At 44.1% G+C, this 25,990-nt stretch overlaps 1 long non-coding RNA gene and 1 gene segment (V, D, J or C); both read right to left on the reverse strand.

Annotated features, from left to right (window-relative positions):
• Positions 1 to 232: 232 nt before the first annotated feature.
• On the reverse strand, positions 233 to 723 carry LOC118498635. The gene is made up of 2 exons (XR_004901114.1): positions 616 to 723; positions 233 to 528 (listed from the first exon to the last, which is right to left on the reverse strand). It is a non-coding gene; the product is annotated as an uncharacterized LOC118498635 (long non-coding RNA).
• Positions 724 to 17,940: 17,217 nt separating this feature from the next.
• LOC114489766 lies at positions 17,941 to 18,523 on the reverse strand. The segment is given in 2 exon segments: positions 17,941 to 18,326; positions 18,430 to 18,523. Coding segments are annotated over 2 exon segments (432 nt in total).
• Positions 18,524 to 25,990: the final 7,467 nt, after the last annotated feature.

A 25,990-nucleotide genomic window follows, 5' to 3' on the forward strand; every position in this document is an offset into this window, starting at 1 on the left:
CAGAAACATGAAGGAAGGGAAGCTCTTAGAGAGAAGCTTCTGTGTGGAGAGTTAACCCAACAACTCCCAGGAAACCAGCCCTTAAATGGTGCTCCCCAAATGAAACCTGAGCTTAGTGTGACCTGAGCCCGCCAGGGTGCCCTGAGGGCTCCCTGCAGCCCAGCCCTCTTGTTTTCCACAGGAAGGTTTGTGTCAGGGTTCACACTGACTTCCCCTCACTGTCTCTTGCACAATAATACACAGCTGAGTCCTCAGGTCTCAGGCTGCTCAGCTCCATGTAGACTGTGCTCACAGACTTGTCTGCAGTTACGGTGAGTCCGCCCTGGAACTTCTGTGCATATCCAGTGCTATCATTGTTTGGGTTAACTGCCCCCATCCACTCAAGGCCTTGACCTGGGCCCTGTCACACCCAGTTCATATAGTAGCTAATGAAGGTACATCCAGAAGCCTTGCAGGAGACCTTCACTGAGGCCCCAGGCTTCCTCACCTCAGCCCCAGACTGTACCAGCTGCACCTCAGAGTGGACACCTACAGAAAGAAGACAAGGAGTGTGTTGAAATGTCACTTGACTGTCCTAGCTCCCCTGTTCAACCCAGGAACAAAGGAGCCTCTTACCTGTAGCCAGTGCCACCAGGCAGAGGACTCTCCAGCTCCAGTCCATGGTGAGGGGCTGTGCTGTCAGGTCTTCTGTAGGGGAGGGTGTGGCTGTGGGTGATGCTGTCAAGGCACAGGCAGACCCATATTTAAACTAGTCTCCCTCTTCTCATTTGCATTTTCATGAAACAGAACACTTCAGAGCTGACTATTTGACTCTACCTGTAAGAGGGTAGAAGACACAGAGACCATACTCAATGGGAAAATCAGGGTTCAAGTCCGCATCAGTGTTGTTGGATATAGGTTCTCTTCCAGGACCTTGAACTCTGTAGACATGGCTCCTCCCACTGAGGAACTAGTGTCCACAGGACATACTTCTCACTGTGATCCCACCTTTGGTGACACAGAGACCACTTGGGCCTTCCTGGCCTTCATAACTGCATGTCTTATTGCTGGGCCAGTGTGTCTCCAAAACTTTTCCCCTCATGAGTTAATAAAGTCATCTTGTCCCCAGCTACTTACAACTCAGATATAAAGGAGGCCCAGACATACCCCCATTGACTGTAGTTCTCATGTCTCATTAAGTTTGGTAAATACTCTGATGGAAGCGTAGGATATTTATTATAGCCACCCCATGTCCAATTTTATTGTGAATGGTTTTTGAGGGGGTGGAGCTCAGGGAAATTCCTTCCCCAGCTGTGTCTGCACCTTCTCGTGGGACATGAACCCTGAAATTGTGGGTCCCACATGTCACCTGCTGCCCAGCAAACACATTGCCAGGGATGGTTCTGTCTGGATTCACAAGGTACGAAACTCTCATGGCTGGACACTGACTTCAGGGTGCTCCCTCAGGGACACCACGTCTTCATCACCTGTGGGCACAGAGAACTGACCATACAAAACCCTAGTCACTCTGTAGAGAGCCCCATAACCAGTCCTCTATGAATCAACAGGGAGCCTCTTCCCTGTAGCTGCCTGATGCACTTGCACAGCAAACACCTGTGAGTCTGGAAGCTCTTGGTATATTTGGGGGCCTCTGATGTCCTCCAGTTCCTCTGCTGGAAAGTCCCATCTGAGGATCCCTGCATGTGACCTTAGTCCCACTGAACCTCTACTGCTCAGTTACACACACACACAGTGATGATTTCCATGGTAATAATCTTCAGGTCCCCCTCATCCCCTGTTAGCTGCCACATGGGAAGAACACCCATGTGAAATCTTGGCCAGGGTGTGACTTCCTGAGTGAGTGAGTGACAGGCGGCCCTGTGAAGGACACTCTGGCCTTTCATCTTTTCTAGAGGTTCCATCCTGATGATTGTCTTTCCTTCTACCCCTGCCTTATGTACCTCAGTCCCCAGCATCCTATGTGGGACAAACTCACTGCTCAGTGACCCACAGCTGCACCTGTCAGTCACTGCAGGAACCACTGCCTCCTCCTGTAGCTGGGCCTAAGGTTCAACGGTCGTGGATATTCTTCTACTGACCAGGGAATGACAGGTGAGAATTCAGACACCACTGGTCATCTCTGAGGCACCCTGTTAAAGGTGGTCTTCTCTAGGGTCAATCATGGAGGGCCTATGGTGATGTCCCACTTGTGGACTCCGTGTCCTCCAAATCCAGCACCATGCCAGGTACTGAGATCTCACTCAGTTCTAGGAACTGAAGAGTGCATCTGATTGCTTTTCACCGTCTGGGGAATGTCACAGATGGACCCTGCCTAGGAGAGCACTGAGAAAGTCCCCATTTCTACAGTTCCCAAGGACTTGTGCTCAATTTATCAAGTGTGTGTCAGCTATGTTGTCACCACATCATTCCAAATAGTGCATATTGTCCTCTATGTTGATCTTGGGATTATAATGTATTGTCACCCTTGGGACCTGCATCAAGGGTGAGAATCTGATGAATCAAAATACATGTGTATCATTTCAGTAAATGCACATCACAAATGTTCCCACATGAAGGCAAATTGCAGTGGATTATTTTCCAAGATGAATGGATAAAACTTGTTTGCAAGATCAATCACTGAGGACCAGTATCCTGTGGCATGCCACCAGATCAATCTGCTGAGGTTGCCTCAGTGAGCTCTCATGCCATGCAGAGTGTTTTATTCTGTATTCATTAATCTCTGACTTTTCTGATCATCTCATATTTTCAGTGGGCCACACATGTCTATGGCACGGGGAATGTTAGGGAACAGCTTCACAAACTCTAACATGACATTAGTTAATGCTTTCCTTCATTTTGTTCACCGAGTTCCCAGAATAATTTTAAGTTAACACTTGTGCAGGCTGTGATGGGGATATCTGTGCCATCTGTTTTACAAAAAAAAAAAAAAATTTGTCATGTTCCTCCAGAGAAGAACCAAAAATCACATATTTACACTTATATTTATAAGGAATAGATGCTTACATTCTGGACAATGAGATGCCCCAAAGGTCCATGAGGTGTGATTGCAGGCAGCAGACCCAGAAGAGCTGCTGTCAAAACTCAGTCTGGTGTGAAGGCTGAGGACCAGTGTCCAGGCCAGGAGAAAACATGTGTCCCAGACACAGAGGCCCGCACACAGGGGGAAGTGCTTAGTTTTCCTTCCTTTGATTTTGGTTCCAGGCAGTCCCTCAGTGGAGTGGAGGGTGCCCACCTTCATTGGGGAAATGATATGCTTTTTTGGGCCATCAATTCAAAGGAGAGTTCACCTGTAAACAGACTATAGAAAGACTGCAGGAAAACTTTTATCCAACAGTAGGGCCCTTGTGATCCAGTCAAACTAAAACAAAGGCTGGCAGTCACAACAAAGCTATTTAGGAGACAAAAATTCCTCAGTCAGAGATCACATGTATCTGCCTAGTGCATTCAGATAGAGGAGAAGAAACCACTTTAGATTCGTACCGGTGATTACTTTCTTAGGTATCTACATGTTGAAAGTTAGAGCTTCCTGATCCCTGGTCAGAGATGAAACTAAGCCTTCATTAACCTCCAAGTGCCCTGCTCCTGCAGAACCCTTGGTTCCTGAGCACCCCCTGGTGTTTTGTGTACACCCTGTAGCTTAGCCATCCTGGCTGCTGAAGGAAGGTTTGTGTCTGAGATTAAGTTGTCTTCCCCTCACTGTATCTCTAATACTGTAATGCATGGCTGTGTCTTGGTTCTCAGGCTGTTCCACTACAGCAACAGCATGCTCATGGTATTGTTTCTGAAGATGGTAAATGAGGCTGTCATGGATTCTTCACAGGGCATGGAACTTCCATCACCCCAGATACCTGCATCCACTCCAACACTTCTCTGAAGTTTGCTGGATGTTGTGCATCCAGTACCTACTGAAGATTGATCCATGGATGTGCAGGAGACCATCAGAGCCCATGTTCAGCTTCATAACTCCAGGGCTGACAAGGAAATGTCCAGTAAAGATGTAGAGCCCATTTTTTGGAATAGGGGCCTGAGTGAGTATATGAATCCAACGTCACCTGCACTCCAGGGATGTATATGCCTGTGGACTCAGAGTCCTCAGTACACTGTAGCAGAAGTACACTGATTGGGCATCACTTGTGACTTAGTCCTGGATCAGCTAAAATGTGTCTGTCATTTCACCTAGATCTGTCACAGTCAACTGCTGCTAAAGTCTTTGGTGTGCCCAGGACCACTATCATGGACACACAAAGTCCCTGTTCTGTCCCATTGTTTACTAGGGGCCTGAGACAACCTCAAGCCCCTTTGTAACTGGACTTTACAATGTGAGTGTTAGAAAGTCAGAAGTAGCTGTCACTGCTGCAGGTGGCCCTGTGGTCAGGTTTGGCATCTGTCATTATTCCCTTCCTTGCACAATCTGGATCCCCTAAGACTACTCCACACTGTGGGGAGTAGGTTGCTGAGTGTGTCTATTCTTTTTAAGACACAGACCCAGAGAACACTGTGGACCTTGAGCACCTGGTCTCTGGGAGGTGTTTGAATGATGAAAGCATTCCCCCCCTTTTTAAAGGCAATTAGAGAGAAGAATCAACTCTGACCTGACCAGGCTGACCCCTTTGTGTTTCTGTTGGGGGCTGCAACCTCATCTGCAGTGAGGAAATGAGTTAAATGCCACCACCTGTGTTGAGGTCTACCTTGCCTGGTCTCAGGAAACTGTAACCTCCCATGGTTAAGGCTGAATAAGAGGCTTCAGAACCAGGAGACACTAAGAAGACAAAAATTTTCCCTGGCATGAATGCTGCCTGTTCTGTGCCAGCCACCAATGCTTGATCGTTTAGCCAATGACAGGTAAGACTTCACATAGGGGGGATCAAGTAAGACAGTCATGATCACATGGAGGCCTCAGGGAAGGATTTTGGGGGCTGTGCAAATGAAGGGGTGATCGACATCGACCCCTGCCCCCTCGGCTTTGTCAAAGCCTGAGTCCTTGTTCTTAGTTGTGAGAAATCCAAGTCTCCTGGCTGCCTTTGTCTCCTCTTCCCCACTCAGGCCTGCGGAAATAACAGAGGCGGTGCAGTCCAGACCAGCGTTGGTGGTCCCCCAGGGTAATCAATCCTGAGTCATAGAATATGAAAGATCCTGTAAGACCTGCTTGCTGAAGGATGCTTTTTAATTAGAATATGAAGGCATGGGCAGGAAAGGATACTAAGCTTTTGTGTCCTGTAGTCTTTTTTTTAAGATTTTATTTATTTATTTTATTTTTAGGGAGGGAAGGGAAAGAGAGAGAGGGAGAGCGAGAGAGAGAGCGAGAGAGAGAGAGAGCGAGAGAGACATCAATGTGTGTGGTTGCTGGGGGTTATGCCTGCAACCCAGGAATGTACCCTGGCTGGGAATCGAACCTGGGACACTTTGGTTCCCAGCCCGTGCTCAATCCACTGAGCTATGCCAGCCAGGGCTTGTCCTGTAGTCTTTTTAAATGATAAAACCAAATCTCGGAATCCCAGCATGAGATCTGCCAGTGCCTTTCAAAGCTAAGTACTTGTGATTTGCAAGTACTGTAAATTACAGTATCTGTAATCTGAAAACTGTATCTGTATTCAAGAATAAAAGCCTGCTTAGACAGGAGAACGAGGGTCTCTCCCCTAGGGAGGGTGGCCAAGGCATTCTCCACTAGAGAGAGTGTCTATTTCATACCTATTTCCCCGCAGGACTCGGTTGTCCGTGTGTATGTTTTTCTTGTGTTTCGACAAGCATCCACAGCCTCGATCGATACCGCTGGCCTGGTATCCATCCACACACCTGCACAGAAACTTTTTGTTCTGCAGCTGGTCCAGCACTGTGAAGACTTCCATGGATAAGGCAGAAGTCACAGCCTTGATTTAATTGTACCTAAATGTGCCAACTATGGATGAATCCCTTTCTAAGAACCTCTAATCCATTTCAGATTTTGACTGTTGCCATTAGAAGAAACATTCTGCAACTTGTCTCCAAAGTTGTGTTGGGGGAATCATCCTGCTCAACACCCTGTGCCAGACCATGTGTTGTAGCTGCTGGTTATTGTAATGGACACTGTGTTAAAGGGTGTGGAGAGTGTCCTGTGTGGAATGGTGTCTACACCACGGACTGAGTTCGGATGTATAGAGTCTATTGGAAAATAGTGCCATGTATCGTCAGGTCCAAATACTTGCAGGATCCAGTCCAGAGCCTGGAGTCTGCCCTCCACAGTTGTACTAGCCTGTCTACTCCTGGGATATCTAAATTCAAGCAACAATTGTGCCCCGTGCTCTTGTTCCTGCTCTGTGCTTATTATCCTTCAATGACTTCCAGGTTCACTGGACCTAGGAGTCCTTATGTAGGATATCATGTCAGGGAATCAGACATCAGTATCTTAGAAACTTCCTGTAACAGAAGCTATGCGATAGCAAAATCACATCCATCATGTCTTATTTTATAATGAGCTATTTCGATCTCTTCATGGTGGGCTGGGCCTGAATTCGCTGACTTACCTTGCAGTGACTGGTGCATAGCCTACAGGATTGGGACACAGTGACAGCTGGGTGTGGTGTCTATTCCATATCAGGTCAAGGGCCTAGAGGGAGGAAGCTGTGATATGAATGGAGTTGGGCCCTGAAATGCTGGAACTGTATTGGAAGGACCAAATGCTGGAACACGTTGTCAGCATAGTCTGCTAAAGTTGCTCCGTGAGCTCTCATGCCACACAGTACTGTTTATCCTGTCTTCCTTAATCTCCAACTCTTCTGAGTATGAGTAAAGTCAGGGATTTGTGGTGGACACAACACATGTGAAGTGTTCTCAATTTGAGAAGGGCTGTGTTAAAATAGAGTGAGAAGAACCATCCCAGATAAACCACCCGACATGTCTTCTTTCTCTAACCTGTGCAAGGTGTGGGTTCAGCACAGTCACCTTTACACTGGGCCCCCAACACTACATTTCACACAAGTGTTTGCACAGCTGACAGGGAAGAGGCATCCTGACTACAGCACTGAAAATTGCAGACAATCCCCACATTTGCAGCCCCACACACAGCTAAAGACTAACTTAGTTTGTCTGCAATGACATAATTTCCTCCACTCTAGTCCTGTACCTGCATCCCTCCCTGTCTCTCAAACACCCCTTGTCTTCACCCCTAGTCAGAACAATATTAGGGCTTCTGCCCTGAATCCATTCTTCCCAAGAAGCTTAGCATTATGATCTCAGATAAACAATGGCTGCCTCTCAATTTATTCTTTTATTTGTACTGTATCTTTACAACAATTAAAAGACAATCCTACTGTAAGAAACTACATGGATCAACATTGAGGACAGTGTGCTGAGTGAAGGGACACAGGCATAGCTGAGTGAACACTAAACAATCCCTCTTACATAGATAGTCCAGGCACAGCTGCTGAGGGCAGCATGGTGGTTTCTCAGAATTGGTGGGAGGGTCATGGTGAACTGCCTTTCCAAAGAAGCACCCTGTTATTCAGTGTGGTTAGGATCCAGAGGTCAGCTGCCCATCACTGCACCTGGGGTTAACAAGTAGCACATTTATTTGGTTTGTGTTAAGGGAACATCTCATGAGGAGTTTCACCACAATACAAACACGACACACAGGGCTTCACTTCCAGTGTGAGGGCATGAAGAGCTACAAGGGCTTCTGTCAGAGTCAGAATGAAAAAAAAAAAACCTGCTGTAAAATACCCTATTATGAATAGAAATGTCCATACTGGAACATGGGTAATGGAGAAGAATTTCCTCCATAAAAGAGTGGGAACAGCTAGACCACATACACAAAAGCAAACACCCTCCATTCACCATCCTAGTGCAGCAAATTCACTCAAGACAGGTACATTCAAGAGCACAGACTCTGTGCTTCCAGCTCCTGGTCACATGCTCCCCTTTCCAGAGGAAAATACTTCAATGTTCTTCATGCATCCCCAATCTGCTAGCTGATGGGTGTGAGCTCCAGGCACCTACCACCAAATGGCAGGACTCCCTCTGTCCAATCAACCCCACTCTTGGGATGAAGGCCTTGTCCTGGACACAGAACACCTTGGACTCTGGTTCACTGACTGCCTCACCCTGACTTGCTGGCAGGGGTCACCCACCAGGACCGGTGGTCATGGAATCACTAGCTGCCATGTAATCAGATCTGAACACTCAGCTCCTGGCTGATTGTGGAGGTCACCCATCTTTGTCCCCATGAGCAGGTGAATAACCTGTCTCAGATTTCTGTCAGGAAAAAGGCTGGAAATCATCCATCAAGTAGAGTTCCAGATCTATTCCCATTAAGATGATGCCATTTCCAGCAGTGTGTGCAGGTACTGGAGTAGTAGGTGTGGTGAAAGGCCTTTGCAGGTGATGGGAATCAGAGGAGTTTCAGCTTCCCTGGAGTCCTTCACAGTGGGAGAACCAAATATGGAAGCACCTGGTGGAGACAGCTACTGTCAGAACAACATCAGGACTGGTCATGGGCAATGTTCATTCACAGAAGTCGGGAGGGGTTTGTTTCCCTGTGGGGAGCTGTCCACTCATCAGGACCTGCTGAGAAGGAGGGAACATTCAGTCTGAGGGTAGTGCAGTTTTCCACCTGGGAACAAAGAGAAAGTGACACACAGCCCAACCAATCACTGTCATCTGTGGTGGCCCTGTGAGCACCAGTACATACCACTCTGAGCCTGACCACCTCCACACTGAGTGATAGTTGAGAGTCACCTGCATTGATGTCTGCATCAGCTGATCATTATTGTCACTGATGACTAGAATTGCATTCATGGATGTTCCCTAGTTTTCTCATTTTATAATTAGAAGGACATCTGGGTTGTTTATAGATTCTAATTCAAATAAAGAGGCTTACCTATCTGTATGTATATGTTTAGGAACATAGAATTCATTCAAGAGAACAAAACTCCTAGAAGTATGTGAAGAACTCATGTTAAATATAATTTCACAAGAAACTGTGATTTGCTTTGTCAAGAAAGAATAACAGGGTGTAGAGGGACTTGGCGAAGCAGAGTTGCAGTCATGATGGCATGTCATCTGCAAGTGGACAGTGTCACATCCTCATGTATTTTATGCAGTGAGAATATGAGGAAGTAGTTTCACAGAGAAGAGGGAAGAGGTGTGCCTGGTTGGAGCGGAGGATTTTGAGAGAAACCCCTCCTCCCAAAGAAAGTACCTTTTTAGTCACCAAAGTACATAAATCCCCCTTGTGTTGTTCAGTATGTTTGGTGGAAACTGTGAGTCCCCTGGTGTCCTTAGTTACCTTGCAGCCCAGCCCTCCTGTCTCCTGCATGGAGGTTTGAGTCTGTGCTCATGCTGACTTCCCATCACCATGTGTCTCACACAGTAACACACGACTGTGCCCTTGTTTCTCAGGCTGTCCATTGTTAAGTAAACTTGGGTCTTGGAGGTGTCCCTAGTGATGCTGAGTCAAGATTTCAGCATTGGGTTAGAATATGTGCTTCAACCACTATTTATAGCACCTAGCCACTGCACACCCTTTCCTGGAGATTTGTCAGTCCAGTGCACAGAATATCTCATTAAAGAGAATACAGAGATTCCAGAGAGGGTCTTTGAGGGTTTCACCAGACCTGGGCCTGACTTCTGCCGCTGCACCGGAGAAAGGGCACCAGGGACAAGGGGCAGCAGTCTGTCAGTAACATTCAATTACTACCTTCCCATAGACCCCTATGTGTCATCTGAGACACTGACCCTGGTGGGTTTTCATTAGCCAGAGGAGGAAACCCAGCAGTTTTATTTTCTTCTAGAGCACAGCTCTGCCTTCCCTAGAGACTTCAGCTCTGGGTTAGGTGAGAGCTGGGGACACCCACAGCCCAGGGAGGATTAACCCTGGAACTGGGAGAGAAATTTGCATGTGGGGCAGCCTTTCCCTTATCAGTGTGGTGAGATGGTTCAGGTACCTTGGGCATTGTGGGACCTCTATGGGGACACCACTTCTCTTGAACTCACTCACTATGTGTATCAAGGATAGGGTATCCCCTCTGTGATGAGACACATTGGAACATGATCAAAGGACACCCACACCTTTCTGAGCATAATAAGAAATGTTGGACTAGTTGAGTAGGGGACACTTTTAAATTCTCATGCATCTTTCAAACAGATTTAAATGGGATTGCCATTTATGCAGACAGTTCATGTAACCCAACACAGATAGATGTGTATAATTACTGATTTTTTTTTATTTTAAACTATTTTACTTATTTATTTTTGGAGATGGTAAGGGGGTATAAAAAAGAGAGAAACATCAATTAGTGGTTGTCTTTGGAGCGCCCCCTACTGGGGTCCTGGCTCACAACCCAGGCATACACCCTGATGGGAATCAGACCAGCGACCCTATGCCTTTGGTTCACAGTCCAGTACTCAGTCCACTGAGACACACCAGCCAGTGGCCCAAAATTGTATAATATGCATTTAAAATATAAATAAAGTCTACTTTGGTGTGAAAAATTAAAAAGGAAAGCAAGCAATTTTCAATATTGTATTTTCTTTATCTTTGTAACAATTTTTGTCTGAGACATTTCAACTCAATCAAAGGCAAGTGAGACTAAAGAGGTTTTATTACTTTTAGAAGATTTTGATTGTGTCCACACCTCCTTTTGCAGTATCTTTCCTTTTGCACACCCATGGCATGTTACAGAGACCCTAAACTAAAGACATGACAAACAATCTCATTTTTACATGAAGACATGATTAGAAATAAAAATAATAATTATTTGTGGGGACCATAGAGACATTTTTTGTGTTGAAAAGTTCATAGTAGTGGCTTAACTGATCTGTTTTCTATGTCTAGAGTTCTCAGTGATGTTGACGTGCAGAGGCAGGTTAATGAGAATTTTTGCAATGATTTACTCACACAAAAGGGGCCTTCAATGCTGCCATGAAACCCTCTCTCCCAGGCTCCCCGTTTCCTTTTTCTAGGGATGGTCACTATGGTCAGAGGGTGCTGGGCTCTCCCCTAGAGCACATATGTTCTCAATGTGTAGTAAACACTTTCTTCCATCAGACTTAGGATTTGGAAATACATTCTTCATGTTTGTCTTTTATTCCTTCAGTGGACTATTTCATGGGAGTAATGGACTTAATTTTAGTAATAATAATTTTAAATATTTTCTTTAATAAGCCCTGTCTTGGTTGATTGAAAGAAAACAAACTTTTAAAAATGTTTATTAGCATTTTTTCAGTTAATTTCTGAATCCCAAATTCTAATATATTCAAAATTAACAAAAGTGCCCTGGCTGCTTAGCTCAGTGGATTGAGCACGGGCTGTGAACCAAAATGTCGCAGGTTCGACTCCCAGTCATGGCACATGCCTGGGTTGCAGGCCATGACCCCCAGCAACCGCACATTGATGTTTCTCTCTCTCTCTCTCTTTATCCCTCCCTTCCCTCTCTAAAAATAAATAAATAAAATCTTTTAAAAATTAACAAAAGTTTATATTATCATTGAAATACAATTAAGGTTTACTTGATCATGAAAATTTAAAAAAAGCAGAGTCATTTTCAATATCATGTATGTATATATATATATATATATATATATTTTTTTTTTTTTGATGTCATCTGGATCTGAGAAACTTCCTCCAAAGCACAGACAATGTGAACGTTCTTGGTTCTAGATGCTGAAAGTTGTTTTGAGTGTGATTACATGTCCCTGTGCAGATACCTTACTTATGAGAGAGAACCTAGGGCACATTTCATACTTGAGACTAATTACATCAGAAATAATCACGTTTTTACATGCAGAAAGAATTAAAATTGAGAACAATGATTATGTATGTGAAGAATTCAGAATTCTTCATATGTGGAAGTGATAGTGGAAGTGGATTAACTGACCAGTTTTCTCAGTCTAATATGTGTTAGGGTGACCGATACACAGTCTGTGAAAGAATTTTGAAAGAGACTAAAATGGAGAGTTAGGTTTTATTCACTTTCCAAGGGAGGAAATTGGCTTAAGTGTGTAGACTTACATCAGCAGCACAATGTAGGGGCTTGACGTTTTATTGGATTAAAAAATGGTGTGTGTGTGTGTGTGTGTGTGTATTACAGTTGTATGGCCCCTGGGATGCTGGTGATGTTGCAATACAGGAGGTTCCAGTTGGTTTTGTATAAACTGCAGTTTTATCCAACCTTATATTTTCCATGCAGCTGTGGGCCAGCTAGTCACCTTCTGATCTTGCTTTTCCAGTAGTTCCCGGTTCTAGGGACATAAGCTCAGAAGAGTAAACTAATAGTCAGGCTTAACAATATCATGAGCCTACTCAGCAAATGGTTCCACAATAGTGAATGGTGCCAGCTTTGTCTTTTCGGTGAATTGGGGGTTCAGAAGAAGGAAAATGAAGAGAATTTCCTAGCATAGACTTGCTCACAGAAGAGGGAACTTCAACCCTGACAGGAAATCCTCACTCCCAGCCTCTCTTGTCCTGGCTTCTGGGGATTGACACTGAAGTCAAAGGACTCTGGTGTCTCCCACATGTCATATAATGTTCTTACTGCATAAAAAGCATTTTATTAAATAATTAATGCATAATTCTTCAATCAGAATTATAATGCAGAATTACATTAGAATTACATGCTTCATTTTCCCATTTTTTATTGGCTAAATAAATATTTGTTTGGATCAAATCTATTTAACATAAAGGTATGTAAGTTATCAATATTTTATCTGGCTCTCTATTGTGTGGTTTTCAAAAAAAAAAAAAAAAACTCCCCTGTAATATGTCAGTTTCCATTGTCCATGTTTGATGATATGGCAGCCATAGAGACTAGAACAGACTCTCATAGCTGCTGGAAAATTACCCACAATCTGAAGGGGGCTTTGGAAATAGGTAAGGGGAGGATGCTAGACTTTCTCTTAGTCACATAGAGGAATATGCCCCATTTTCATGAATTGAGTTACTAGACATATGGGTGTAAAGACTTTCTATGTGAAGCCCTAGAAGAAAGTATAAAGCATGGTAGAGACAGATTATGCCATCTTAGAGAATACCTAAATAATTAGAAACACAAGTTGGTTAGAAAGAGCAAGTTTGAAATTCTACAGGTACAGGTCAACAGAAATAAGGAACATGTCATTGCACACGAGTGGAGAGAGGATTCCTTGAAACATACATACACGTTTTCACAGTGTGGCTATTAAATAAGGTAACAGTGTCACAGATTCCAGGTAATCAGACGTGGACATTTTTGGTATTTTTACAGATCTGGTTACAGCATGGATCACACAAGGTGCGTAATTCACTGGGGCTCCATTTATGAAAATTCTCACCAGTTACAGGGAAGAGAGGACAATCCTGCCTGGAGGAGCCATGGTGATGGTGTGTCCATATGAAGAGTTATAGTTTCATAGGACCAACACCCCTGTCTCAGATCATCATCATCATCATTATCTTTTTCACTTCTATCATCGTTTGCTTACTTATAATCATGCATTTTATTTTCTGTGCACATGGTGGTTGTCCACACATAGTAACTCCTTATTTCACATCTGTTCCTTGTTCACAGGTGTTAGGAAGGATAGGTAGAGACCTCTATTTCATTTTGTGTTTCACTGATGACAACTGATGGCTCATTCCTGCTTCTTCTCCATCTGCCCCACAAAGGAAATTCCATAAGAAAGTGTGTTCTCCCCTTAGATGTCAATGGGAGATGGAAACTGCACATGCTACTCTAAGCAGAAGTCCTCTCTTCCACTACATCGAAAATAAAAAATTAAGCTCTGAGCCAGTTTACTTCCATGACTCTGTCAAAGCATGTCTGACTTGCAGAAGGGGTTACCATTCCCCTACTTTGTTCACCACTTGCCCATTACCGTTTCATGTTAACCCTTGTGTGGGCTCCAATGGGGAAACTTGTGCATACTCTACTTTATGAAACCATTGATCCTGGTTTTCAAGGAAGCTTCCCACAATATGTGTATTTTCATTTACATTTATAAATAATGGATGCTCTCATTATGACTGTGAGGCATCCAAAAGTCCAATGAGCTGGGGTTGCAGGCAGCAGGCACAGGAGACTGCTTTCATAACTAAGCCTGGTCTGAATGCTGAGGACCTAGGTGCCCAAGGAAGAAGACTTCTGCCCCACATGCAGATTCCAGGGCAGAGGTGGGAAGGGTTTAATATTTTCTTTCACTGTTTGTTCCAGTGAGTCCCTCAAGGAAGTGGAGGGTGCCCACCTATATTGGTGAAATCAGTCTTTCTGAGACATCAGTTAACAGCCTTGGATCACCTGTAAATAAACTATGTACAAACCAAGAAATAACTTTCAACCAAATCTTTGGACAACTTGTGATCCAGTCAAACTAAGATGAAAACCAACTGTCACAACAAATTTACGGGAAGGCTTCCAAGTTCAAGATCACATGTGTCTGCCTGGTCTATTTAGATAGAGGAGAAGCATCCACTTTAGATTCATGGTGGTGATTTCTTTCTTAGGTATCTGTATGTTCAATGTCATATAGAGAGGAAAGTTTTGGGCCATGGATGAAACCAAGCCTTCATTAACTTCCAAGTTCCCTGTGCCTGCAGAACCCATGGGTCCTGGGCACCTCATGTTGTTTGTACCCCCTCCTGCCAAAGGTTTGTGTCTGGGCTCATACAGGCTTCCCCTCTCTGTGTTTCCCATGCTGTGATACAGGTCAGTGCTCTTGCTCTCATTTGCACATAAGTGGTGCTTTTGGAATCCTCTCTTGTAATGGTGATATGGTTTTTCACTGATGTAGTATATTGTGTAGTGTGATGATAAGTCTTTTTCTAATAACACCTACCCACTTCAGTCTCTTTCCTGGATGCTGGCCGATGAGGGTTATATAATAGCCACTGAAACTGAATCCAGAGCATTTACCACAGAATCTCAGAGAACCCCTGGCTGCCTCAGGTGTCCCCCAGCTCCAACTTATACTGTGCATCTGCAGACAGGATATTCTCATTAGGAGTGTCATACACACATGGAAACTCATATCCCCAGGTTCTTTGTAATGTTCTATGTAAAAGCATCAGAGTAAGTGCTCATCTCAGCCCAAAGTTCATGATGGCTCCTCTGTGTTAATTGCAACAATGAATGCAAACTACAGAGACCTGGGGCCTGGGGATGCTATCTCAGAGATGCAGTGAAAGTGATGAGGGTTGGCTTATCATCACACGGAACACCCCACTTGCATGTGATGTTCCCCTTATGGGCAGAGAAGTGAGGTTCATGGGTGAGGGTCCCCACTCAACTCAGAGGGACAAACACCCTTGTTGTGATAGTGGGAATTTTATAAGAGGCTGGTTAGTCTGTATGATGTAGAGTTATTATTGATGTTACTAATTTCTACCATCTTTCAGTTTAACACAATTTAATTTACAACAATGTGGCACCTGCACCATGTTTCATGCTTTTCTGCTCAGGATAAATTCCTTGTATTCCCTTGCCCATGTGCTGACACACAGAAAGGTTCATCCCTATCGTCGGCCTCCTGGGTCTGAGGTCAGTGGCCAGTGTAAGGACTGCTCTGGGAATTTCAAGAAAGAATCCCTGCCCACTCTACTCCTGTGCACTGAGTCCATCAGTGTCAAGGAAGAGAGTGGGGAAAAGCAATAAACACATGCAGTGCATTTTATTTCCCCTGGACACACTCTGTGCTCAGTCACGTTCCCCTCTTCCCACAATGACTTACTGACTGTGACATCAAGTGACTGAGATCCATGCAGCACAATAATGGTTTTTCAGTAAGGGGTTACTCTGATCCAAATGCTACATTGCCATTATTATATACACTCTCTGGGAAGTTTGAAAATGTGGCATGATTAGTTAACGTGATAAAAACTAAGTAAACCCTCCAGTACCCTAGTCCCTAACACCACAGCTCCTGAGTGGTGTTAATGTCCACACCTTCAAGAACATCAGCCATGTCCCTGTGATGCAGTGACTGGGAGGACCATGTGTTTATGGATCTTATCTCCAGTGAAATCTGGATCTGGCTCCATGCTGATGTGGTAAATACTGAAATGGCTAATGGATGATAATCACTTCTAATGCTGCCATCCTGCTACATGTGTTTAGGACCCTCCTATGACCTACAACCAGGAGAATTTCTCTGTAGAAGAAAACACCAGAGAAAAACTGCCCTTGGGCATCACTGGAAGGACACTCATGCTGTGCCTTTTACAACAAATATGGCAGCAAACCTCAAGGGAGTCAGCCCTCATGGGCATGTTACACTACAATACTAATCCACCCAGGGAGTGGTAATAAACTACTGTGGACTGGGCCATTGCCAACAACAGAAACTTATTTCTCTCAGACATATTAGTGGGAAATCCAAGAATAGATGCAGGCAGATTTGATGTCTAGTAAGAACCCGCTTACTAGTTGTCTATTTGTTCACTGTTATAACAGAGAGTGAATTGGAAAAGGGAGCCTCTGGATTCCTCTGTTAAAAAGGCCCAAATACTGTTCATGAGAGCTCCACCTGAGGACCACCACTTGTCCCAAGGCCCCACCTCCAAACATCACCCCATGGGCCTTTGATTTTAATATGTGAGTTTTTGAGTGACACAATCACAATCTCACAACAACAACAAATGAATCAAATCGTGATTCCATTCAGATAGAAAACTACACCAGTAGAGGTCCCCAAATGGAGGATGCCCATAATTCTGTGGAAGGTTCTCACCTTTGGGAGCAGAAAGGTAAGCTAAGCCCTTCAAAACAAGCTAACATCCTTGTAGAGTGGACAGGTTCTATGCTAGAATTGGAACTAAGATGTCATGTAATGCATTATTATTTTCATCATTGCTTATATGTAAACATTATCCTCATTTTATAGGGAATGGAACAATTATCTACCCCTAATGGTTGGTAGCTCTGTATTCTCACTCATGTTTCCTAGGTTCTCAGTGAAATAAGGAGCCAGACTAGTGTTTGATGCTGACATGTCAAGGTTCACCCCTCTCCTACTGTGCACACTTGGGAAATCTGAAGTGAAAGTGTTTTTTTTTTCCTTTAGTTTTCATTTATTTATTTTGCTAAAGAGAGGAAGAGAGGGAGAGAAACATCAATGTGTGGTTGCATCTCATGTGGCCCCCACTGGAAACTTGGCCTGCAACCCAAGTATGTGCCCTGACTGGGAACTGAACCTGTGACCGTTTGATTCACAGCCTATGCTCAACCCACTGAGCTACACCAGCCAGGACAGTAGTCTTTATAGTTTGATGCAGGTGGTGATTGAAATCCCTCTCGTGAACAAGACACTACCCGACCTTGTCACGGATAAACAATAAGAACCTGAAACAGGCTCCTTACCTGGTGTGATCCAAGTATCCCTGAGCTACTGAAAAGTCTGCCCTGCTCTCAACAGACTCCTCAATGAAGTGGCAAACTTACTCATAGTCCCTCTGTGTGGGAGACACCCTTCTTATCCATACCAAGGAATAGTGAGGTGTCCCCCTAACTCCACATAATGTCAAGTGCCATCGGTTTCATGGACATGGGCTCAAAACCATAATTGCCCCAACCAAAGTTTTTGTCCTTGGTGTTGGGTTCATACACAGTTGGTGCACACTGTCCACCATGCATTTATCCTTTTGCTGACCAGCATGGACTCTGAGAGATTGCTGCACTCCTGGGCCCAATAAAGTTTCCTGTTGGATTCAGCTGAGTTGGTTCAGAAGGTTGGGTGATTCATTAGAATAGGAGTAAGCAGATGCAGGTGACTCTCTGACTTTGATCATGTGAAAATGTTTTCCTCCGATGAAATCAAGTCTCTGTAACTCAGATACTGGAGAGGTCAGCACAGAAGCATGAAGGGAGGGAAGCTCCCAGAGGGAAAATGCTTTGTGGAGAGTTAACCTCACACCTGCCAGAAAACAAACCCTTAAATCTGCATCTGGCTGCTCCCAAGTTGCTCCCTATGATCATTGTGACCTGAGCGCCCCCTGGTGCCCTAAGCATTCCCTGCAGCCCAGCCATTTTGTCTCCTACAGGGAGTTTTATGCCTGGGCTCACACTGACTTACTCTCACTCTGTCTCCTGCACAGTAATACATGGCTGTGTCTTTGGCTCTCAGGTTGCTCATTTGCAGGTAGAGCTCATTCTTGGAGTTGTCTCTGGAGATGGTGAATCGACCCTTCACAGAGTTGGTGTAGTATGTGCTACCAGCACTATGAATGTGTGAGACCCACTCCAGCCCCTTCCCTGGTGCCTGGCGAACCCAGTTCATCCAGTTGCTACTGACAGTGAATCCAGAAGCTGCACAGGAGAGTCTTAGAGACCCCCCAGGCTTCACTAAGCCTCCCCCAGACTCCACCAGCTGCCCTTCACACTGGACACCTGCAAACACAAAGATATCAGGTCAGGAAATGCTCACACATTCAGTATTTCTCTCAGTCATATCCACTCTCATACTCAGTGCCTCTTGTTCTCTACAAATTACCTCTTAAAATAGCAACAAGGAAAACCCAATTGAGCCCAATCTCCATAGTCAATGGCCTATGTTCTGTCCTGAGCAGAGGCAGGGGACACCTGGAAATCCCAGGCTGGGCTCCTGTCCTAGAGCCGCAGGCTTGGGGTTGGGCTGCTTTTCATGAGCAGAAGGACCCTATTTGCATGCCCTCCTCCTATATATGGACCTCTGGGGTTGAGACATGCAGAGAGGTCCCTGACTCTGTAAAGGAGTTCATGTCCCATGAAGTGTGCTCATGACAGTATTTAAATAACTGCACAGAGAATCTTGAGAAGGGCTTGGTCATTTCCAAAAAGCCACCTCTGTTAACAATGAGTCAAGCATTTGGGTTTCTTCCCTCCCCGCTGGCCCCACTGCTCCCCTGACCCTAATCTAGGGCAGGGAGGGACACACCCTTGAGGTTGTAGCACCCCCTTACTGTAATGAGAGCATGGCTGAGTATCTGTTTCTAGGGTTACCTACCCTCCAGGGCTGTATACACCTGTGGAATCAGAGTCCTCATTCTGAGTGGAGAAGCTTGTTTATCACCTGTGATGTGGCCCTAGATCAGCTAAAGTGAGCCAGGTTCACCTAGAACTGTCACAGACAACTGCTGCTAAAGTCTGTGTTCAGCCCAGGGCCACTATACTGAATCTGCACTGTCCCTATTCTGTCCCATCTGCTATCGAGTGCCTGAGACAATCTCAAGCCCTTATGTAAATGAACTTCACAGTGTGAGTCTAGTAGGTCAGATGTACCTGTCACTGCTGCAGGTGGCCCTGTGGTCGGACTTGGCCTCCATGATTGTGTCTCTCATGCACACTCTGAATCCCCTAAGACTACCCCACACTTTGTAGAGTAGTTTGCTCCATGCACCTATTGGTTGGGACGCAGAGTCCCAGGGCATGCAGGGGCTGTGGGTCTTGATCACCTGGCCTCCATTAGGTGTTTGAATCATGCAGGTTTTCTCCCTCTTGTTGAAAGTAATTACAGAGAGGAATACACTCTGCCCCAGCCAGCTGACCCCTTTCTGTCCCTGCTGGGAGCTGCAACTGTGTCCCCAGAGGCTAACAAAGTGGCAGTCTTGTCCCCAAGAGGAAAAATAAAAAGCTGCAATCTGTACAGACCCTCTGTCTTCTACAACTGTCGTACAGGTACTGACATAAAAGAACAAAATAAAACCAAAAACAATGGAACAGAAAACCCTAACAAAATTATCAAAAACAAAGGCTGGCTGGCATAGATCAGTGGGTTGAGCGTGGACTGGGAACCAAAGTGCCCCAGGTTCGATTCCCAGCCAGGGTACATTCCTGGGTTGTAGGCCATAACCCCCAGCAACCGCACATTGATGTTTCCCCCACCCCTCTCTCTCTCTCTATCTCTCTCTCTCTATCTCCCTCCCTTCCCTCCCTAAAAATAAATAAATAAAATCTTATAAAAAACAGCAATAAAATAATATAAAAGAAAAAAGACAAAAATACAAGCAAGCAGATGGATAAAACAAGAAACAAAAAGAACTGCAGAAGTAAAAAAAAATGAGTAGAAAAGAGAATATGAAAGGGGAAAAGGAAGGGAAAGTAAAGAAAAATACATATAGAAAAATGAAAATTAAGAGTAGAACTACAAAAATGGAAATACTAATAAGAAATGGGGAAGCCAAAGAATGTATATGCATGACCCTTGGGAATGAACTAAGATGGGTGTTTGCTGGAGGGAAGGGGAGTACCAGGCCTATGAGGGCAAAGGGTGAAAAATTTGGACAACTGTAATAGTGCTATCAACAAAATACACTTTTAAAGAAAAAAAAGTGAAAAAAAAAACAGAGTAAGACAAGGAAAGATAATATGAGATATGAAAGAAAAGGAGGAAAACAAAAATAAATGACAAAAGAAAAATAAAGAGATGTTAAAGCATTACTAAAGACAAACATGTGGATTCTCCACACAGATTGATGAGCCTGCTGTGATCACCCTGGATAAGCTGTTTGTGAATTCCACTGGATCTTGCTCCACTATCGTCTGAAGCTGCCATTTGTTTCGCTCTCAGCCTCCTGACAGATTCTCTGTCACAAGCCAATTTCAGATGTTGTCCTCACCCTGCCTTCTGCAAGCTTCCAGGGCAGGGTTTCTAGTAGACCAATGGAGAAGGCCTCCCTAGCCTAGAACTTAGGTCTTCCTCTGTCTCACGTTTTGAGTGTCCCCAGTCTGAGCACCTCTCCTTCCCAGTCAGAAGTGTTCAGTGGGGTTATCCAGTCTGGACAGTGGTGATTCAAAAAGTCTTGGGGGAGGTTCTCTAGTAGAGTGGCACTTCCTCTTCAACCAGTTGCTGCAGGGGCTAAACTCAATAGAGAACCAAGTTCTTCTTCCCGATAATGCAACTGCACAGCCCACAACATGCCCAACTGACTCTAGGACAGAAACCCTCCTGGGAGACTGGTTCAGAAAAACCCAGCTCTCTGTGGCCTGCCAATGGGATCAAAAAAATGAAAGGAAGGAAGGAAGGAAGGAAGGAAGGAAGGAAGGAAGGAAGGAAGGAAGGAAGGAAGGAAAGCAGGCACACATGACAGACAAACTCCCCAGCTCCTCCAGGACTCCAACAGGCCAAATCATGCCCCCTACCATCTATCAATCAGAGCTGTGCCAAATAGCCACCCCAGGCTTTTACCACTTCACTTTGGAAGACCACAGGACTGGGGAGGACCTTGTGATCCAACATGTGGGGGGTGGGGCACCTCCCATGATTAGGAGGTGTGCAACACAGGTCCTCTTCCTCAAACCACAAGGTCTAGACTCCCTGTGGTTCTCTGCTCACAGTCCTACCAGAAAGTAGAGGACCCTGAAAAGCCACTACTGAGTGTACAAAGCAAACCCTTCCTCCAGCCTGGAATTGCCTCATGACCCTTCCAGCAGTCACGGACCCTGGTGCTGTAACAATGGGGTCACTCCATATCTGGGACATTGCACTATGAGTCCACCAGGACTGAATCCCCACAGGTTCCAAATCCAACTGTTGCATGGGCTCCTTTCTCCATTCTGTTGCTGTGTTGTGGAGATCCCTATATGGCTGAAACCCCACATTTTCAGTAGGAGGGAGCTCCCTGCAGCCATATCTTTTCATCTTTCCAGTCCCTGCATCTTCATGGAGGGCAATGTCTCCCTCTCCTTGTCTCCACCCATCTTCTTCAGTGCCCTTGTTTATAAAGTTTCAGACCAGCTACACTTTGATTGGTTTTCCAAGTTGACTGCTGTGCAGTTTAGCATCAAGTTCTGTCTGGGCTGGGGGAAGTGTCTGGAGCATCTCACTACTCTGCAGCCACCTTGGAGCCTGTTCAAGCTTTGTCAGGTAATGTTTCTATAACATGAAACCCAATGTTTTAACGAAGATGTGGTTTCCCTTCCTTTCAAGTTTCCCCAATACTGGGAGAGCAAGGGTGGGGTTGGGAAGGTGAGTGAGGGTCAATGAACAAGTCATCTGCACTCACTGTGGGAGCGAGAGTGTGTTCACAGCAGTGGTGACCGTGTGTGTCAGTCCCACTGGAATTCCCCAGGGACACTGGGCCTTGCATGATGCACAGTAGGCCAGGAGAGAAAATGACTCCCATTAACAGGACAGGCACCAGGGAGCTGGTGGGGACACACAGGGCACAGATGACAACACTGGTGAGGGGTCCCTTTCCTGTGGTCCCTGAGATTCCTCAATCCAGTTGGTCCCCATTACTACATGAAATAACATCTGGAATCTGAGTATTTCTAGATCATTGCAGTGATTTTTTACAACTGCACATTGGCCATCTTGAACTCCACAGTTTCCAGGAATTATTTTTTTTTTCACTTTTTGCATTAAATAAGAGGATACCCTATTTTGCAGCCTTGTGTTGAAACCATGGGTCTTCTTTGATGGGGCCTCTTGTGTTGAGTTTTGTGAAAAATGTGACTGAGTGGCAATGTGATTATACTACTGTGCGTCCCTGTGTTCTCAGGATCAGTGGGGAGGCTGAGGGAGGCTTGCAAATGGGCTGAGAATGACACATCAACTGTGAACACACCTCACTGCCCTCTTGCAGTGCAGCCCACAGGCAAAACCCCTATGCCCTGGGCTCAACCCATGTTTCAGAATCTTGGAAAGAGTAACATGGTCCTACATTTGGTTTCACACTCAATTCATAAGAAGAAAGAATTACTTTCATTATAAACAGATAACCAAAGGGAACATGTGGCTTCACAAATGCGTCTTTTCAGATTACGCAAAGTTGGAGTGATGATACGCATTAGTCATAAAGCTACACCATGCAATTTGAAACCCCCTTATGTGCACACACATACACATGGACTCACACCCAGTTCAGTCACATGTGCAATTTAGCTCCTGCTGAGTCCAAGGAATGCAGGAGGATCATATGCCACAGTGCAAAGGAAATCTACACACATACTAATTACTTCTGCAAAAGAAAACCTTAATTTAATTATTGAACTGAAATAGAATCCCACTGTAAGTTCATGTCATGCGGGGGCAGTGATTATTTTACTTCTTCCTTTCTGATTTGGATGCATTTTATTCAATTTTCCACCAAAGTACTCCTGCTGGGAATTCCGTGCTGTGCTGATTGTTAGTGGTGATAGTGAGTGTCTTTGTTTTGCTCCCGATCTTAGAGAAAATGTTTCCATCATTTTCACCCCTGATAATGATGTTACCTGTAGACTTTTATACATGGCCTTTATTATATGAAGCAGTTTACTTCTGTCTTTAGTGTGTTGAGTGTTCTTCTTCCCTGGAACATGTGTTATGTTTTGTCAATTTTTCCCTGCGTTTATTGACCACATGATGTGGAAAGGATAGTAGCAACAACAAAATATGTGTGGTTCACTGGATATCCGCATGAAGAGAATAAAGGAAAACCTTATCATATAACATGTAGAAAAATTAAACTCACAATGGATTAAAGATATGAATGTGGACATAATTGTATAAAAACCCTAAAACAAAACATAGAAGAAAACTTGATGGCTTTGTATTTGTCAATAATTTATTGAATATGCCATAAAACACAATAAACAAGAATACATATGGACAAATTGACTTATATTAAACTCATCATCATATGTGCATGGGAATAATATCATCAACCAGCCAGAGAAAAGGCAACTTGTGCAATGTGGGAAATGTTTTCAGCTTATCTATTTAATCATATGTTAACGTGCAGAATATAAAACCAACTTCTACAACTTAACATCAGAAATCAAAGTAAAACAAAATATGAGAGTAAACAAGGGGTTAGAAAGGTGGGCGTGGACACGCTGTCAATGGAACCATGTGCACTATGCATGGGAATGTGAATCGGTGCAGTTAAAGGAAAATTATATGGAGTTTCTTTTAAAAATTAAAACCCAGAGTACCTTATGACATAGAAATTCCACTTCTGGTTATGCATCAAATAAAGCAAAATCGCTGTATCAACAAGTTATCTGTAGATGCATATTTATTTAGCATTGCATACAAAACACAAATCATGGATAAAGAAAGTATGTATCATGGACTATCATTCTCTAAAAACAGAATAAAATCCTGACATTAGTGACAACATCAATAGACCTTTTGGGAACCACAGTACACAGAGAAGTGAGACACAGAAAGACAAATGCTGGGTGATCTCTCTTGCATGTGGATTCTAAAATAAATAATCACAAAGGTCATATTTGTGTTACCAGAGGTGGGGTTTGGACAGTGGGAGAGTTGGATGTTGATGATCTGAAGGTACAAACTTCCATTCACAGGATACACGAGTCCTGAGGATGGAATGAACAGCAGGATGACTAGATACCTGCTGTGAGGTATGTGTGAATTTTGCTAAAGAGAATAGATCCTAAACATTTTCTGCACAAAGAAACCCCCTTTTTCCTTCTCTTTCTTCCATTTTGTTTACTTCCCTTCATTTGAAGTTCCCCATGTCTATATAAAGTAATAGATGTTAACTGTGTTTCTGTGGTAAATATTTCAAAAGTTGTGTAAACCCAGTCACTACGCTCCACATCTTACACATATACAGTGTGGAATGATCATATTTGCATACAACTGAAAGAAAAGTAGAGTGAAAATGCAATAGTCATTTGTCAAAGCTGACATACAAATATGCAATACACATCTGAAAAGACGGTCAGTATTAGCGATAACTAGAGAAATGCAAGTCAAAAGCACAGTGCAAAGTCACCTCTCATCCTTTAGGAAACTTATAATGAAAAGAAACCAAATGAAATAACAAGTGTTGACAAAAATATGGAAAATAGGAGCTCTTCTGCATCCACTAGGAAAAGCAGTATGGAGACTTTTCAAAAATTGAAAATAGAGGTGTCATAGGGTGCAGCAATTGGACTCCTGGGTGTACATCTAGAGTAATGTCACAGAGATGGTTAGACAGCTATTTGCATAGCAGCAAATTCAGAGCTGACAGGAGGTGCAAGCAACCTAAATGGCCCTTGATGGATGAAGGGACAAACAGAATGTGATTCATACATGCACTGGAGTATTACACAGCATTGAAAAAGAGAAACATTATCAGGTGCTTCAGAGTGGATAGGCCTTGAGAACTTTATGTTTAGAAAGGTGAGATAGTCACAAGAAGATACTCCTGTATGATCCCATGTATACAGGTTGTCTATCTAGAGGAGGCAGGTGTATTGAAATGGAAAGTAGGGTGGTGAGTGCTAGAGGTGGGAGGGGTAAGTGGATTTACATGTGTACAGTGTCAGATCTACAAGATGAAAGAGTTCTTCACCCTGTTGTATGCCAATGAGAATATACCTAACATTACAGAAGTGGATACTTTATATGATAAGATGGCACCTTTTTATTTTCTACCACAACTAAGAATTTTAAAATATATAAAACTAGATTTCACAATTTCTATCTTGTCCTCATTACATCTAGTTTATGACAACTGGCCACACTTTGTAACAGGTCAGTCCCACCTCAGACAGCACCAGCACACTGCATTTACACTGCACTGTGGTGAGGTTTCTGTTTCTGTCCTCATTTACCTTCGCTCCTTTGCTAAGAGAAGCAGAGATTGAAGCAGAGGGGGAGGGACATGTGGGGGCACCAGGCATACCATGGGGTCCTCCTTCATTTTACCCCACAGTAAACACCCCTGGACATTTCTTCACAACTCTTCTCCAATTCATGCAACTGTTACGTGATTGTGCACTTTATTGATGTTATAAAGATTATTAGGAAACACAGTTATACATTAAAGTGCAAGTTCGCCATGCTGAACAGTGGTTATGGAAACAGAAGTTATACTTTTCTGTGGTGGCATAGGAGTTGTTGGTGATGTTTGCTCTGATATTACCTCATATCTAAAGGTGCGTTGGGATAAGCTTTCTGAATAGCCTCCTGAAGTCATCGGGGCAAAATTACAAAGTTGCTCATAATTATACTTTTCAGTTATAGATCTACGTATGTATTCTTCGTACCACACCACTTCCAAACATGTAATTTTGTTTATAATAATCGCTACTCTGGCAGGTAATCATAAAATAACTTAGTTAAGGTCGACTAT

Source organism: Phyllostomus discolor (assembly GCF_004126475.2).
Source record: "Phyllostomus discolor isolate MPI-MPIP mPhyDis1 chromosome 15 unlocalized genomic scaffold, mPhyDis1.pri.v3 mPhyDis1_scaffold_37, whole genome shotgun sequence".
Classification (NCBI taxonomy): Eukaryota; Metazoa; Chordata; class Mammalia; order Chiroptera; family Phyllostomidae; genus Phyllostomus; species Phyllostomus discolor.